Source organism: Rutidosis leptorrhynchoides, chromosome 11, assembly GCF_046630445.1.
Source record: "Rutidosis leptorrhynchoides isolate AG116_Rl617_1_P2 chromosome 11, CSIRO_AGI_Rlap_v1, whole genome shotgun sequence".
In the NCBI taxonomy this organism is placed as follows: domain Eukaryota; kingdom Viridiplantae; phylum Streptophyta; class Magnoliopsida; order Asterales; family Asteraceae; genus Rutidosis; species Rutidosis leptorrhynchoides.
Genome location: NC_092343.1, coordinates 167,621,861 through 167,637,728, shown reverse-complemented (window position 1 = coordinate 167,637,728; position 15,868 = coordinate 167,621,861). Strand labels below are relative to the sequence as shown.

Below are 15,868 nucleotides of genomic sequence, written 5' to 3'. Positions count from 1 at the left end.
TGGAGAAGATTATACAACCAATCTAATGTCACATTTTAGGTACTTTGTTTATTACAACAATTATTATTTAGAAAATGAATTACTAAAACGTTACATGTGAAGTTAAAAGTAAAGAAATTAATGATCTCGTAAATGATCAAATTTCTTTAAAAATGATATTTTTTTTTTTATAATAAAACTTGTTGATAATGCAAAATATATTATATTATATCAATAACAATAAATGATTAACTTTGGTTAAATATTAGAGTTAAAAAACAAAAAATTTGAATGATAGATAATTCATCCACATGGGTCTCCAATCTAGACTGTGATTCACACAGCCTCCCATTATTACTTAAATAGGGACATGAGTATTCTATAGTTATGATATTATATTTATATATACTAATAGTAATATATGACTATGATTACATTAGGGATGAGAATTAGTATCCAAAATTCCGATACCGTACTTGTACCGAACCGGTACCGTTCCGCTACATTCGGTACGGTATTCGGTAATTACATGTTCAAAATTTATTTTTATTTTTTTCTTTTTGAATGCGGTACTTTCGGTACCGTACCAGTATTTTACCGTTTAGTACCAGATACCGCTTTAGAAATAATAGTCTCATATTATATTCACATTTTTGGATTACAACTTCTAAATCATTAGGATACGCCTTCTGCAAATATACAAACATATTACAACACCACGTCAGTATGTATACACGTACATCAAATCAACATAGCCATCAGTATCTTCTTTACATTTAATCTTTTATAGAATAAAGTTCCCATATTTGATTATTGTGTTTGTTCAAATAGCCAAGGTACTGTATTCATATAATTAAAATGGATGTTGTAGAATATTAGTAAAAGCTAATAAGTAGATATTAAAAGGTTGCTTTAGTTATGTCTTTTTCTGACATCTATTCATAAACAAGATATTTAATTTAATTTAATAGTAATTAGTAATATAACACACCAAGACAAACCATGTAACTTTTAATATTAGTCACCATGTTTAAACCACTAAAGGTTTATACAACTTTAGATCACGATTTGACTAATACAGAGGTAATTTATGGTAACTTTTCGATTGCCAATGCACCCGGAATTCATAATTCGGTACTGGTATGGTACCACGCTCACCCCTAGAATACATGTTATATCGAGTGGCTTATTAAATAAATATATGTAATTTATTATTAATATAACATATAATTTAATAATATAACAAGTATATTACTAGTAATAACATTTAATCTTGTTTTATTACTATTATATGTTTATTATATATTTTGACATATATAATTGATATAGGTTCGTGAATCTGAGGTCAACCCTGCAATTGTTCAGTTCAGTCGTATGAATATTTTTACTACGAAATATCGTATTGTGAGTTCATTTGCTCCCTTTTTACTTATTACATTTTTGGGTTGAGAATGCATGCAAATGCTTTATTAACTGTTTTACAATATTTATATGCGTGAGTTTCATTTGCCTTTTTACCCTTTATATTTTTAGGCTGAGAATACATGCACAATTTTAATAAATGTTTTACGAAATAGACACAAGTAATTGAAACTACATTATATGGTTGAATTATCGAAATCGAATATGCCCCTTTTTATTAAGTCTGGTAATCTAAGAATTAGGGAATAGACACCCTAATTGACGCGAATCCTAAAGATAGATCTATCGGGTCCAACAACCCCATCCAAAGTACCGGATGCTTTAGTACTTCGAAATTTATATCATGTCCGAAGGAGGATCCCGGAATAATGGGGATATTCTTATATGTATATTGTAAATGTCGGTTACCAGGTGTTCAATCCATATGAATGATATTTTTGTCTCTATATATGGGACATATATTTATGAGATCTGAAAAATGAAAATCTTGTGGTCTATTAAAATGATGGAAATGATTATTTATGTTAAACTAATGAACTCACCAACCTTTTGGTTGACACTTTAAAGCATGTTTATTCTCAGGTATGAAAGAAATCTTCCGCTGTGCATTTGCTCATTTTAAAGATATTACTTGGAGTCATTCATGACATATTTCAAAAGACGTTGCATTCGAGTCGTTGAGTTCATCAAGATTATTATTAAGTCAATTATAGTTGAATATGTTATGAAATGGTACGCATGCCGTCAACTTTCGATGTAAAGAAAGTTTGTCTTTTTAAAAACGAATGCAATGTTTGTAAAATGTATCATATAGAGGTCAAGTACCTCGCGATGTAACCAAATATTGTGAATCATTTGTAATCGATATGGACTTCGTCCAGATGGATTAGGACGGGTCGCTTCAGTCGTCTCCAGACATGGAATACCAATCTCTATTATCTCTGATAGGGATGGCAGATTTATTTCAAGATTCTGGCAGACATTACAGCAAGCATTAGGAACTCGTCTAGACATGAGTACTGCCTATCATCCACAAACTGATGGACAGAGCGAAAGGACGATACAAACGCTTGAAGACATGCTACGAGCATGTGTTATTGATTTCGGAAACAGTTGGGATCGACATCTACCGTTAGCAGAATTTTCCTACAACAACAGCTACCATTCAAGCATTGAGATGGCGCCGTTTGAAGCACTTTATGGTAGAAAGTGTAGGTCTCCGATTTGTTGGAGTGAAGTGGGGGATAGACAGATTACGGGTCCGGAGATAATACAAGAAACTACCGAGAAAATCATCCAAATTCAACAAAGATTGAAAACCGCCCAGAGTCGACAAAAGAGCTACGCGGACAGTAAAAGAAAAGATATAGAGTTTGAAATTGGAGAAATGGTCATGCTTAAGGTTTCACCTTGGAAAGGCGTTGTTCGATTTGGTAAACGGGGGAAACTAAATCCAAGGTACATTGGACCATTCAAGATTATAGATCGTGTCGGACCAGTAGCTTATCAACTGGAGCTACCTCAACAACTCGCGGCTGTACATAACACTTTCCACGTCTCAAATTTAAAGAAATGTTTTGCTAAAGAAGATCTCACTATTCCGTTGGACGAAATCCAAATCAATGAAAAACTTCAATTCATTGAAGAACCCGTCGAAATAATGGATCGTGAGGTTAAGAGACTTAAACAAAACAAGATACCGATTGTTAAGGTTCGATGGAATGCTCGTAGAGGACCCGAGTTCACCTGGGAGCATGAAGATCAGATGAAGAAGAAATACCCGCATTTATTTCCAGAAGATACGTCAACACCTCTAACTGCTTAAAATTTCGGGACGAAATTTATTTAACGGGTAGGTACTGTAGTGACCCGAACTTTTTCATGTTTATATATATATTAAATGAAATTGTTATTTACATGATTAAGTGTTTCCAACATGTTAAGAAATCAAACTTGTTAAGACTTGATTAATTGAAATAGGTTTCATATAGACAATTGACCACCCAAGTTGACCGGTGATTCACGAACGTTAAAACTTGAAAAAACTATACGATGACATATATATGGTTATATATATAGTTAACATGATTTTATTATAATTATGTATCTCATTAGGTATTTTAACAATGAGTTATATACATAAAAATGAGACTATTAATTTAAGAAACTCGAAAACGATATATATAACGATTATCGTTATAATAACGTCTTACTAGGTACATATGAATCATATTAAGATATTGATACACTTGGTTAATTATGTTAAATGATAAGTAAATATATTATTAAGTGTATTAACAATGAAATACATATGTAAAAATAAGACTACTAACTTAATGAATTCGAAACGAGACATATATGTAACGATTATCGTTGTAACGGCATTTAACTGTATATATATCATACTAAGATATATTATATATCATAATATCATGATAATATAACAATTTAACATCTCATTTGTTATAATAAACAATGGGTTAACAACATTCAACAAGATCGTTAACCTAAAGGTTTCAAAACAACATTTACATATAACGACTAACGATGACTTAACGATTCAGTTAAAATATATACACATGTAGTGTTTTAATATGTATTCATACACTTTTGAAAGACTTCAAGACACTTATCAAAATACTTGAAACAACCCAACCCGTATTAAAATCGGCCCATAAAATTTTTTCCTTTTAATACGCGTTAAATAATACTTTAGGTCCCATTACACATATTCCAAAACGTATTTGTTATCAAGGTAAGTTCATTGAACTTAAAACATACATTAATGATTTAAACTCCTTAATACAATGGTTCATTAATTAAATCGTAAACCGGTTATAATCATTATGACACGACTAGTTACGTTTACACCAAATCGAGCATGGTGATTTGGGACTACGCTACCCAAATCCTAATCGAGTCCAAAAGCAAGATCTTCTAAAGCAACCTAGCCGAGATCTCTAATTCCCAAGCTTACCCGAGCCGCCAAGCATGCGAACCTATAAAAATATCAACAACGAGAGGGTAAGCTAACGCTTAGTGAGTGAGAATATACTACATACATATATATGCATAAAATGGACACGCCACAAAATAGCAAATACCGCATACCGGAGCATCCAAACATAAAGGCAAGCTAGTCTAAGCATACCGTAAGATCACTAAGCAATGAGCTAAAGATACATCAACAAAATATAAGTTTGCCAACAACGATGTGAACAATGCCAATAAGCTACACCCGGAGGGTTAGCTACAACACGACAATACAACATTATATGTATACAATATATATGTATATATATGTATATATCTCTCGAATAACATAATTTGCTTACGCTTACAACACAATAACCATGGTTAACCAATCGTACAAGGGAACGATACTCGTAAGAGACCGTCGGAGTTCGTAACATCCATTAGCGTTACTTAAACACCGCGTAATCACTAATCCCCCGGGTGATGTCTTAAACACCGCGACTAATTCACCCCCATGACAATGTGGCGTCTTAAACACCGCGACGAATCCACACGTCAATCAAAATAATGAGTGGTGTCTTGAACACCGCGACAATTCCACTCCCATGATAATGTGGTGTCTTAACCACCGCGACAATACCACATGCCAATCAAACAATGAGTAGTGTCTTAAACACCGCGACACTACTACTCGTTACTTAGAATGTGGTGTCTTGAACACCGCGACAATACCACATTCATACTACACAAATAAATACATTATATACGTACACGCATAATTATTCCACTCACAATATTAACCCTTCGCCATTGGGGTTATATAATCCACATCACACGCCCATGTGATAGAGTACACGCAAGGTGTGCACCTCGTCAAAGATGGTCAACCAAAACGCACAACCGTGCCAATTGGACCTACACACAAGTCCATCAATCCACCTATATGTGAAGTGAGCTCTATAACCGAGAACCACTTCACCCGACCCGCACCCATCCTACACATACATATGCATATAGGATATTAACACTCACCTTAAGCCTTGATGAATGCAACCAAGTAATCCGCAACTCGTCAATGGAAAGTACCTATTCCATTATCACAAATTCAACAACACACTTAGATTGGATTTACAAACCAACCCAATTTGACACTTAGTGCAAATTCGACCCAAATGTAATTCCAAGTACAAACCGCGCCCAAACTAACCAATAATTACTAACACGGGTGAAAATGGTCCTAATATGCCAAGTAAACCCAAACACAAGTGTTAAACACATGTCTCACCCATTTTGACACCAAAACCCTAATTTTGACCCATTAAGTCAAAATCTCACCGTTTACAAGTCTTGACACCAAAACACATTTAACTCGGTTTAATACTTCAACTTAATCCATTTTAAGTTTATAAACCTTTATAAATCAACAATCGGGTCAAAATCATCACCAAACCCTAATTTTGGCTCTAGTCAAAATTAGTCAACTCCAAGAACCCTAAATGTCCCCAAAACCTCAATAATCACTAATACTAGTGATTATACACCATTTACAAGTCTTACAAGCATGAACTTGCACACCAAACCCAAAACCCGACATTAACAACAATAAACCCGAATCTTGGTGTTAATCTCCAATTAACAACTAAATGGGTTTCACCTATGAATCATACAATCAAAAGCCCCAAATTGAATGATGAACACAAAAACGAAATTCGAAGTTAGAGCTTACCACTAGTATCACCGTGTAGCTAGGAATGAGGAGAACACACTTGTCGACTACGCCAAAGATCAAAACCCGCTTCTTCCTTTCCAAAATTCCACTTGAATCACTTGGGTGTTTGAGTTTTCTTGAGAGAAAATGAAAAGAAAAGATAAAAGAAAATAAGGAAATGAATGGGTGGATGAGGTTAAAGCCTCAAATCTGGCTCAATCGTGAAAAGACCAAAATGCCCTTGAACATCATTTAAATTTACAAGAATCTGGTGCCAGTTCACACCATTCGCCGCGCCGCGGCCTAATTCGTCGCGCCGCGACGATTGCCTCGAACTGGTGACTTTGTTAACAAGCTTTCTGATCTGGATTTATTTGAAACGCCGCGCCGCGGCTCCCTTTGTCGCGCCGCGACACCCAACGTGGCCTGACACATTTTCTCGCATACAAGACTTTAACACCCAAACATGTATCGAACCCTTCATACGCCTGTCGTACATACACAATACACCTATAAATCATGTACGGGGAAAAACGGGGTGTTACAACTCTCCCCCACTTAGACTCGATCACGTCCTCGTGATCCTTGTCATTTAACCAAACGGACCACACTTCACGGTCCTCAACCATAAGTCCAAACCGACTTTCCTAAGCAATTCTTCCCACTGAATTACCTTTAACAACTAAATCGTCACCCGCGATTTATCAAATCTACAATCCGAGCACTAAAACCATGCTCATTCCCTAACATCGGGAAAACTCAACCAATCTCGTACAGAGATATCAACCCCTTAGCGTACCCTTACCGAGTACAACGCTAAAAGCAACCAAGTCTCAACCTAAGGTCAACAATCCGAAACGATGAAGACCGAACCAACGAATCCTGACGGATAACACCAATCACTAAACATCCCTTGTAGTGCGCAATACGATCAATACGCAACTACCGTAACATCATAATCAAAAGGCTAAACCGATAGCGCCCAAAACGACTATGAAAATGCCAAATCCAAAGGTGTACAAAATCGACTATCGTCACACCCGTAACAACACGTGAGCGAAACACGGCTATCGCATTACTAATCATACCACATGGTCCTCGCGACCCCACCATCGGCGTATAAAAACACCCGATCGATCACACAACACGGTCCTTACGACCCCACCATTGGTGTATAAAACAACCAACAGATCAACATCACGGTCCTTACGACCCCACCATCGGTGTATAAAACAACCGACAGATCACACAACACGAAGGCTGGCCGAAAACACACGCGCCTTAGTGAATCCGAACTACACGCGATTCACTACCATGATGAAGTCAGCGAACCCGAATATCATGCTTCACCAATCAATAATCCCATGATGAAGTCAGCGGACCCCGAAGGTCATGCTTCACCAATCTCAACACCGGATGAAGTCAGCGGACTCCGAAAGTCATGCTTCACCGATATAACACCTCGCTCATGATGAAATCAGCGGACCCCGAAGGTCATGCTCCACCAATCGCATACTCCCATGATGAAGTCATCGGACCCTAAAGGTCATGCTTCATCAATCACCAATACCATGATGAAGTCAGCGGACCCCGAAGGTCATGCTCCATCAATCAACGCCCTTTTGGCCTCGAACGACGAGTAGCGTAACATCGCGCTCTGCTACGCCATAGTGAATCCTAACGGATACCACTAACCATTCACATACACGAGCAAGAACCACCTATATCAAACATAGGCACAAAACAATTATTCTCTAGAAGAGAATCCGACACACACCTCCCTTAACCGAAGGATTTCACCTTGCTCGCCAAACACGTCCATTATCTCTCAATCGAGATTTACCACATTACCACCTCGGTGATAATTCAAATCCAAACAATAAGTACAATTTATCCGAAATTGTAATCTACCACAAATCGACCAAAATCAGGTCTCGACAACATTTTCCGGATCTACCAAAAGCATCATCCGAAATCTCACGCTAAAACTTCCTCGTGCGGGAGTGTAACTCCCCCATTTGGAACTACGTCCCATATCCACAACTCGTACAACCGTACAATGCTACCTAAGGTAGACTTTACAAAGATTGGGCTCACACGACCCGTCACCATATCTTGCTCCAGCCTTGAGCACACAAAGGATTTCAATCAATCCTTAAACACTTCGAGCAAAAAGTGTACCACGATTACACAAACCATCCCTTCGCAATCATCCAATTACTTTAGTTTGTCAAATTACACCTAGTCACTCATGTACCTAAGGATTTCACTTCGGTACCCTAAGTACAATGTAACCGCAACATAATCGGAGTCGAACACCACGCTAGTAGGTATAAAAGAGGCACCTAATGTCGCGTCATAAAGACTCCATTACCAACATACATCGAGATTCAAAACACTCGATCTCAAGGGTTTCAGCCCACCCGTCGAACCTCACGGTTCATCGACCTCAACACAAAAGCGAACACGCGCTTAACAACCGAACACCAACCCATTTCCATGGCTTGGTAGAAACATTTTACAAAATCAAGGAATGCTTGGTTACACCAAGTCTTACGCCCTTCGCCCGTCAATCAAAACGTCGTCATAGGGTACTTCCATTAGGAACATCACCCATATCAATAACATGCACAACACAATGCATTTAATAAACTCAACTTCAAACGGCACTTAATAAATAATCAAAAGGAATATTTATTAAAACGAAACGTACCCTAACGTCTCCTTGCCACACCCGTCCCCACTAACTTGGGACATTCCGACTTACGATGTCCTTTTTCTTGGCAATTGAAGCACACCATGCCATCATCCTTTGGTACCGAACATTCCCAAGACTTGTGACCCCTTACGCCACAATTGTAACACCTAGACGCACTAGAATCCGTTATACTCATCTGCATACCACCCGTGCTCACACTCGGACCCTTAGTCCTCTTACTAGGAGCACCATACGAAACAACCCTTCTCTCACTTGAAGGTTCACCAATCTTTGATCGCGTATACGACTCGAAACCTCTAGCCACCGCGAATAATTCCGCAAACGACTTCGCGTAACCCCGGCTAATCTTACTCTTCAAGTCATCATTCAAAGTCTGATAGAAAATCTTGCATCAACAAATTATCATTCCCTAAATACTCCGGGTAAAAACGAGCCTTCGCCATAAAGGTCGTCTTGAGAGTATTCAAATCCATAGAACCCTATTGCAAATTTCGCAACTCATTACGCATTTCCGACAAATCGGCTGAAGTACGGAACTCCTCGAAGAATTCCTTCTTAAACCCGTCCCACGATAACGCCATAAACGGTTCACCACCGACAAGATCAATCTTACCATCCAACCAATCCTTTGCCCTATCCCGCAATAAACTAGTAGCGAGTCTTGTCCTCTTCTCAGGAGGGCATTCAATAGTACGAAAACACCCTTCGACATCCGAGATCCAAGTTGTGCTTACCAAAGGATCCGGTTTCCCGTCATACATCGGGGGTTTAGTCCTCATGAAGCTCTTAAGACAATGCTCCATTTCACTACTATTTCGAAATTCGGAATACCTCCTATCCATTTTTCTCGAAATGCACTCATTTGCTCCGCAACGGCGGCCGCAACTCTAGAGTTAAACTCCTCGTCATTCGTCTCGATCTCGTTTCGCGTCGTCATTCTAAAGAATGCAAAACGATTAGTCCACGAACGTATAAAAACATACGCACAACACCGCCCCATCTTGCTCAACACTCGTCGTACATCACTTGTTAGACACGATTTGCACCCGTAATAAGGTTTGCAAGTCCTTATTACGCACACACGCCGTACTGACTTGTTAGTACAACAACCATCTCGCTCAATGTTATAAACAAACACAAACAAAATTCTACGCGATATAACACACGCGAGAATTATCATCACAACACAAATAATATATTAATAATATCCGCATTACTAATATAAACGTTAGTCAACCTATAAACAAGGCACTAACTAAACCCATTCCGACCCGTAATCCTACAAGTCCCGCAACAATAAGCACACACAAAAGTCTAAGTCTAGGCACCTATCTCAAGTCGCCTAAATCCCTTAGACCATGCTCTAATACCACTTGAAACAACCCAACCCGTATTAAAACCGGCCCATAAAATTTTTTCCTTTTAATACGCGTTAAATAATACTTTAGGTCCCATTACACATATTCCAAAACGTATTTGTTATCAAGGTAAGTTCATCAAACTCAAAACATACATTAATGATTTAAACTCCTTAATACAATGGTTCATTAATTAAATCGTAAACCGGTTATAATCATTATGACCCGACTAGTTACGTTTACACCAAACCGAGCATGGTGATTTGGGACTACGCTACCCAAACCCTAATCGAGTCCAAAAGCAAGATCTTCTAAAGCAACCTAGCCGAGATCTCTAATTCCCAAGCTTACCCGAGCCGCCAAGCATGCGAACCTATAAAAATATCAACAACGAGAGGGTAATCTAACGCTTAGTGAGTGAGAATATACTACATACATATATATGCATAAAATGGACACGCCACAAAATAGCAAATACCGCATACCGGAGCATCTAAACATAAAGGCAAGCTAGTCTAAGCATACCGTAAGATCACTAAGCAATGAGCTAAAGATACATCAACAAAATATAAGTTTGCCAACAACGATGTGAACAATGCCAATAAGCTACACCCGGAGGGTTAGCTACAACACGACAATACAACATTATATGTATACAATATATATGTATATATATGTATATATCTCTCGAATAACATAATTTGCTTACGCTTACAACACAATAACCATGGTTAACCAATCGTACAAGGGAACGATACTCGTAAGAGACCGTCGGAGTTCGTAACATCCATTAGCGTTACTTAAACACCGCGTAATCACTAATCCCCCGGGTGATGTCTTAAACACCGCGACTAATTCACCCCCATGACAATGTGGCGTCTTAAACACGGCGACGAATCCACACGTCAATCAAAATAATGAGTGGTGTCTTGAACACCGCGACAATTCCACTCCCATGACAATGTGGTGTCTTAACCACCGCGACAATACCACATGCCAATCAAACAATGAGTAGTGTCTTAAACACCGCGACACTACTACTCGTTACTTAGAATGTGGTGTCTTGAACACCGCGACAATACCACATTCATACTACACAAATAAATACATTATATACGTACACGCATAATTATTCCACTCACAATATTAACCCTTCGCCATTGGGGTTATATAATCCACATCACACGCCCATGTGATAGAGTACACGCAAGGTGTGCATCTCGTCAAAGATGGTCAACCAAAATGCACAACCGTGCCAATTGGACCTACACACAAGTCCATCAATCCACCTATATGTGAAGTGAGCTCTATAACCGAGAACCACTTCACCCGACCCGCACCCATCCTACACATACATATGCATATAGGATATTAACACTCACCTTAAGCCTTGATGAATGCAACCAAGTAATCCGCAACTCGTCAATGGAAAGTACCTATTCCATTATCACAAATTCAACAACACACTTAGATTGGATTTACAAACCAACCCAATTTGACACTTAGTGCAAATTCGACCCAAATGTAATTCCAAGTACAAACCGCGCCCAAACTAACCAATAATTACTAACACGGGTGAAAATGGTCCTAATATGCCAAGTAAACCCAAACACAAGTGTTAAACACATGTCTCACCCATTTTGACACCAAAACCCTAATTTTGACCCATTAAGTCAAAATCTCACCGTTTACAAGTCTTGACACCAAAACACATTTAACTCGGTTTAATACTTCAACTTAATCCATTTTAAGTTTATAAACCTTAATAAATCAACAATCGGGTCAAAATCATCACCAACCCCTAATTTTGGCTCTATTCAAAATTAGTCAACTCCAAGAACCCTAAATGTCCCCAAAACCTCAATAATCACTAATACTAGTGATTATACACCATTTACAAGTCTTACAATCATGAACTTGCACACCAAACCCAAAACCCGACATTAACAACAATAAACCCGAATCTTGGTGTTAATCTCCAATTAACAACTAAATGGGTTTCACCTATGAATCATACAATCAAAAGCCCCAAATTGAATGATGAACACAAAAACGAAATTCGAAGTTAGAGCTTACCACTAGTATCACCGTGTAGCTAGGAACGAGGAGAACATACTTGTCGACTACGCCAAAGATCAAAACCCGCTTCTTCCTTTCCAAAATTCCACTTGAATCACTTGGGTGTTTGAGTTTTCTTGAGAGAAAATGAAAAGAAAAGATAAAAGAAAATAAGGAAATGAATGGGTGGATGAGGTTAAAGCCTCAAATCTGGCTCAATCGTGAAAAGACCAAAATGCCCTTGAACTTCATTTAAATTTACAAGAATCTGGTGCCAGTTCACACCATTCGCCGCGCAGCGGCCTAATTCGTCGCGCCGCGACGATTGCCTCGAACTGGTGACTTTGTTAACAAGCTTTCTGATCTGGATTTATTTGAAACGCCGCGCCGCGGCTCCCTTTGTCGCGCCGCGACACCCAACGTGGCCTGACACATTTTCTCGCATACAAGACTTTAACACCCAAACATGTATCGAACCCTTCATACGCCTGTCGTACATACACAATACACCTATAAATCATGTACGGGGAAAAACGGGGTGTTACAATACTTCTACTTAACAAAAATGCTTACAATTACATCCTCGTTCAGTTTCATCAACAATTCTACTCGTATGCACCCGTATTCGTACTCATACAATACACAGCTTTTAGATATATGTACTATTGGTATATACACTCCAATGATCAGCTCTTAGCAGCCCATGTGAGTCACCTAACACATGTGGGAACCATCATTTGGCAACTAGCATGAAATATCTCATAAAATTACAAAAATATGAGTAATAATTCATGACTTATTTACATGAAAACAAAATTACATATCCTTTATATCTAATCCATACACCAACGACCAAAAACACCTACAAACACTTTCATTCTTTAATTTTCTTCATCTAATTGATCTATCTCAAGTTCTATCTTCAAGTTCTAAGTGTTCTTCATAAATTCCAAAAGTTCTAGTTTCATAAAATCAAGAATACTTCCAAGATTGCAAGTTTACTTCCAAGTTTTCTAAATCCATTCCAAGTAATCATCCAAGATCAAGAAACCTTTGTTACTTACAGTAGGTTATCTTTCTAATACAAGGTAATAATCATATTCAAACTTTAATTCAATTTCTATAACTATAACAATCTTATTTCGAGTGGAAATCTTACTTGAAATTGTTTTCGTGTCATGATTCTGCTTCAAGAACTTTCAAGCCATCCAAGGATCCTTTGAAGCTAGATCTATTTTTCTCATTTCCAATAGGTTTATCCAAGGAACTTGAGGTAGTAATGATGTTCATAACATCATTCGATTCATACATATAAAGCTATCTTATTCGAAGGTTTAAACTTGTAATCACTAGAACATAGTTTAGTTAATTCTAAACTTGTTCGCAAATAAAAGTTAATCCTTCTAACTTGACTTTTAAAATCAACTAAACACATGTTCTATATCTATATTATATGCTAACTTAATGATTTAAAACCTGGAAACACGAAAAACACCGTAAAACCGGATTTACGCCGTCGTAGTAACACCGCGGGCTGTTTTGGGTTAGTTAATTAAAAACTATGATAAACTTTGATTTAAAAGTTGTTATTCTGGGAAAATGATTTTTATTATGAACATAAAACTATATCCAAAAATTATGGTTAAACTCAAAGTGGAAGTATGTTTTCTAAAATGATCATCTAGACGTCGTTCTTTCGAATGAAATGACTACCTTTACAAAAATGACTTGTAACTTATTTTTCGGACTATAAACCTATACTTTTTCTGTTTAGATTCATAAAATAGAGTTCAATATAAAACCATAGCAATTTGATTCACTCAAAACGGATTTAAAATGAAGAAGTTATGGGTAAAACAAGATTGGATAATTTTTCTCATTTTAGCTACGTGAAAATTGGTAACAAATCTATTTCAACCATAACTTAATCAACTTGTATTGTATATTATGTAATCTTGAGATACCATAGACACGTATACAATGTTTCGACCTATCATGTCGACACATCTATATATATTTCGGAACAACCATAGACACTCTATATGTGAATGTTGGAGTTAGCTATACAAGGTTGAGGTTGATTCCAAAATATATATAGTTTGAGTTGTGATCAATACTAAGATACGTATACACTGGGTCGTGGATTGATTCAAGATAATATTTATCGATTTATTTCTGTACATCTAACTGTGGACAACTAGTTGTAGGTTACTACAGCTGACTTAATAAACTTAAAACATCAAAATATATTTGTAAATATATTTTGAACATACTTTGATATATATGTATATATTGTTATAGGTTCGTGAATCAACCAGTGGCCAAGTCTTACTTCCCGACGAAGTAAAAATCTGTGAAAGTGAGTTATAGTCCCACTTTTAAAATCTAATATTTTTGGGATGAGAATACATGCAGGTTTTATAAATGATTTACAAAATAAACACAAGTACGTGAAACTACATTCTATGGTTAAATTATCGAAATCGAATATGCCCCTTTTTATTAAGTCTGGTAATCTAAGAATTAGGGAACAGACACCCTAATTGACGCGAATCCTAAAGATAGATCTATTGGGCCTAACAAACCCCATCCAAAGTACCAGATGCTTTAGTACTTCGAAATTTATATCATATCCGAAGGGTGTCCCGGAATGATGGGGATATTCTTATATATATGCATCTTGTTAATGTCGGTTACCAGGTGTTCACCATATGAATGATTTTTATCTCTATGTATGGGATGTGTATTGAAATATGAAATCTTGCGGTCTATTGTTACGATTTGATATATATAGGTTAAACCTATAACTCACCAACATTTTTGTTGACGTTTAAAGCATGTTTATTCTCAGGTGAATACTAAGAGCTTCCGCTGTTGCATACTAAAATAAGGACAAGATTTGGAGTCCATGTTTGTATGATATTGTGTAAAAACTGCATTCAAGAAACTGATTTCGATGTAACATATTTGTATTGTAAACCATTATGTAATGGTCGTGTGTAAACAGGATATTTTAGATTATCATTATTTGATAATCTACGTAAAGCTTTTTAAACCTTTATTTATGAAATAAAGGTTATAGTTTGTTTTAAAAATGAATGCAGTCTTTGAAAAACGTCTCATATAGAGGTCAAAACCTCGCAACGAAATCAATTAATATGGAATGTTTTTAATCAATAAGAATGGGACATTTCAGTTTTTTCCTGGTAAAAGATGATTTAAATCTCCAGCCTTGATCTTTGCAATGATCTCTCTCATCAATGACTTGCAATTATCGGTGTCACGCCCATATGCTTCATGGAAGTCACACCATTTGTCACTTTGTGGTCCCTGACGCTCGTTCATCGGCGGTGGGGGGTGAAAGGTTTCCTTAACAGGTTCTGTGAACAAGATTTCTTTTGGAGTTTTGGTTAATGCCATGATAAGTGGATGCCTGTCTAATGGCTTTCGATGGTGATAATTGTCATTTGGATGATTATTTCCCCTCCAGCCGTTCTGCTGTTTCTGGTAATTATTGTCGTAACCACGTTGCCTCTTATAATTGTCATTTCTGTTCCGTTCTCCGCCTTGCTGCCTGAAATATCTCTAATAATTATCCACTCTTGGATATCCCATTTCTCCTGCTCGTAAATGCTTCTGAGCGATACC

The 15,868-nt window shown here is 37.2% G+C and overlaps 1 protein-coding gene across 1 annotated transcript in view; it reads right to left on the bottom strand.

The window, feature by feature from the left end:
* LOC139875231 (uncharacterized) overlaps positions 1–15,640 on the bottom strand; it is a 34,540-nt gene extending 18,900 nt beyond the window's left edge. Inside the window, exon 1 of the mRNA XM_071862572.1 lies at positions 15,452–15,640. Within this exon, the coding sequence (XP_071718673.1) occupies positions 15,452–15,640 (189 nt within the window). The remainder of the gene's footprint in view (positions 1–15,451) is intronic.
* Between the last annotated feature and the right edge of the window lie 228 nt (positions 15,641–15,868).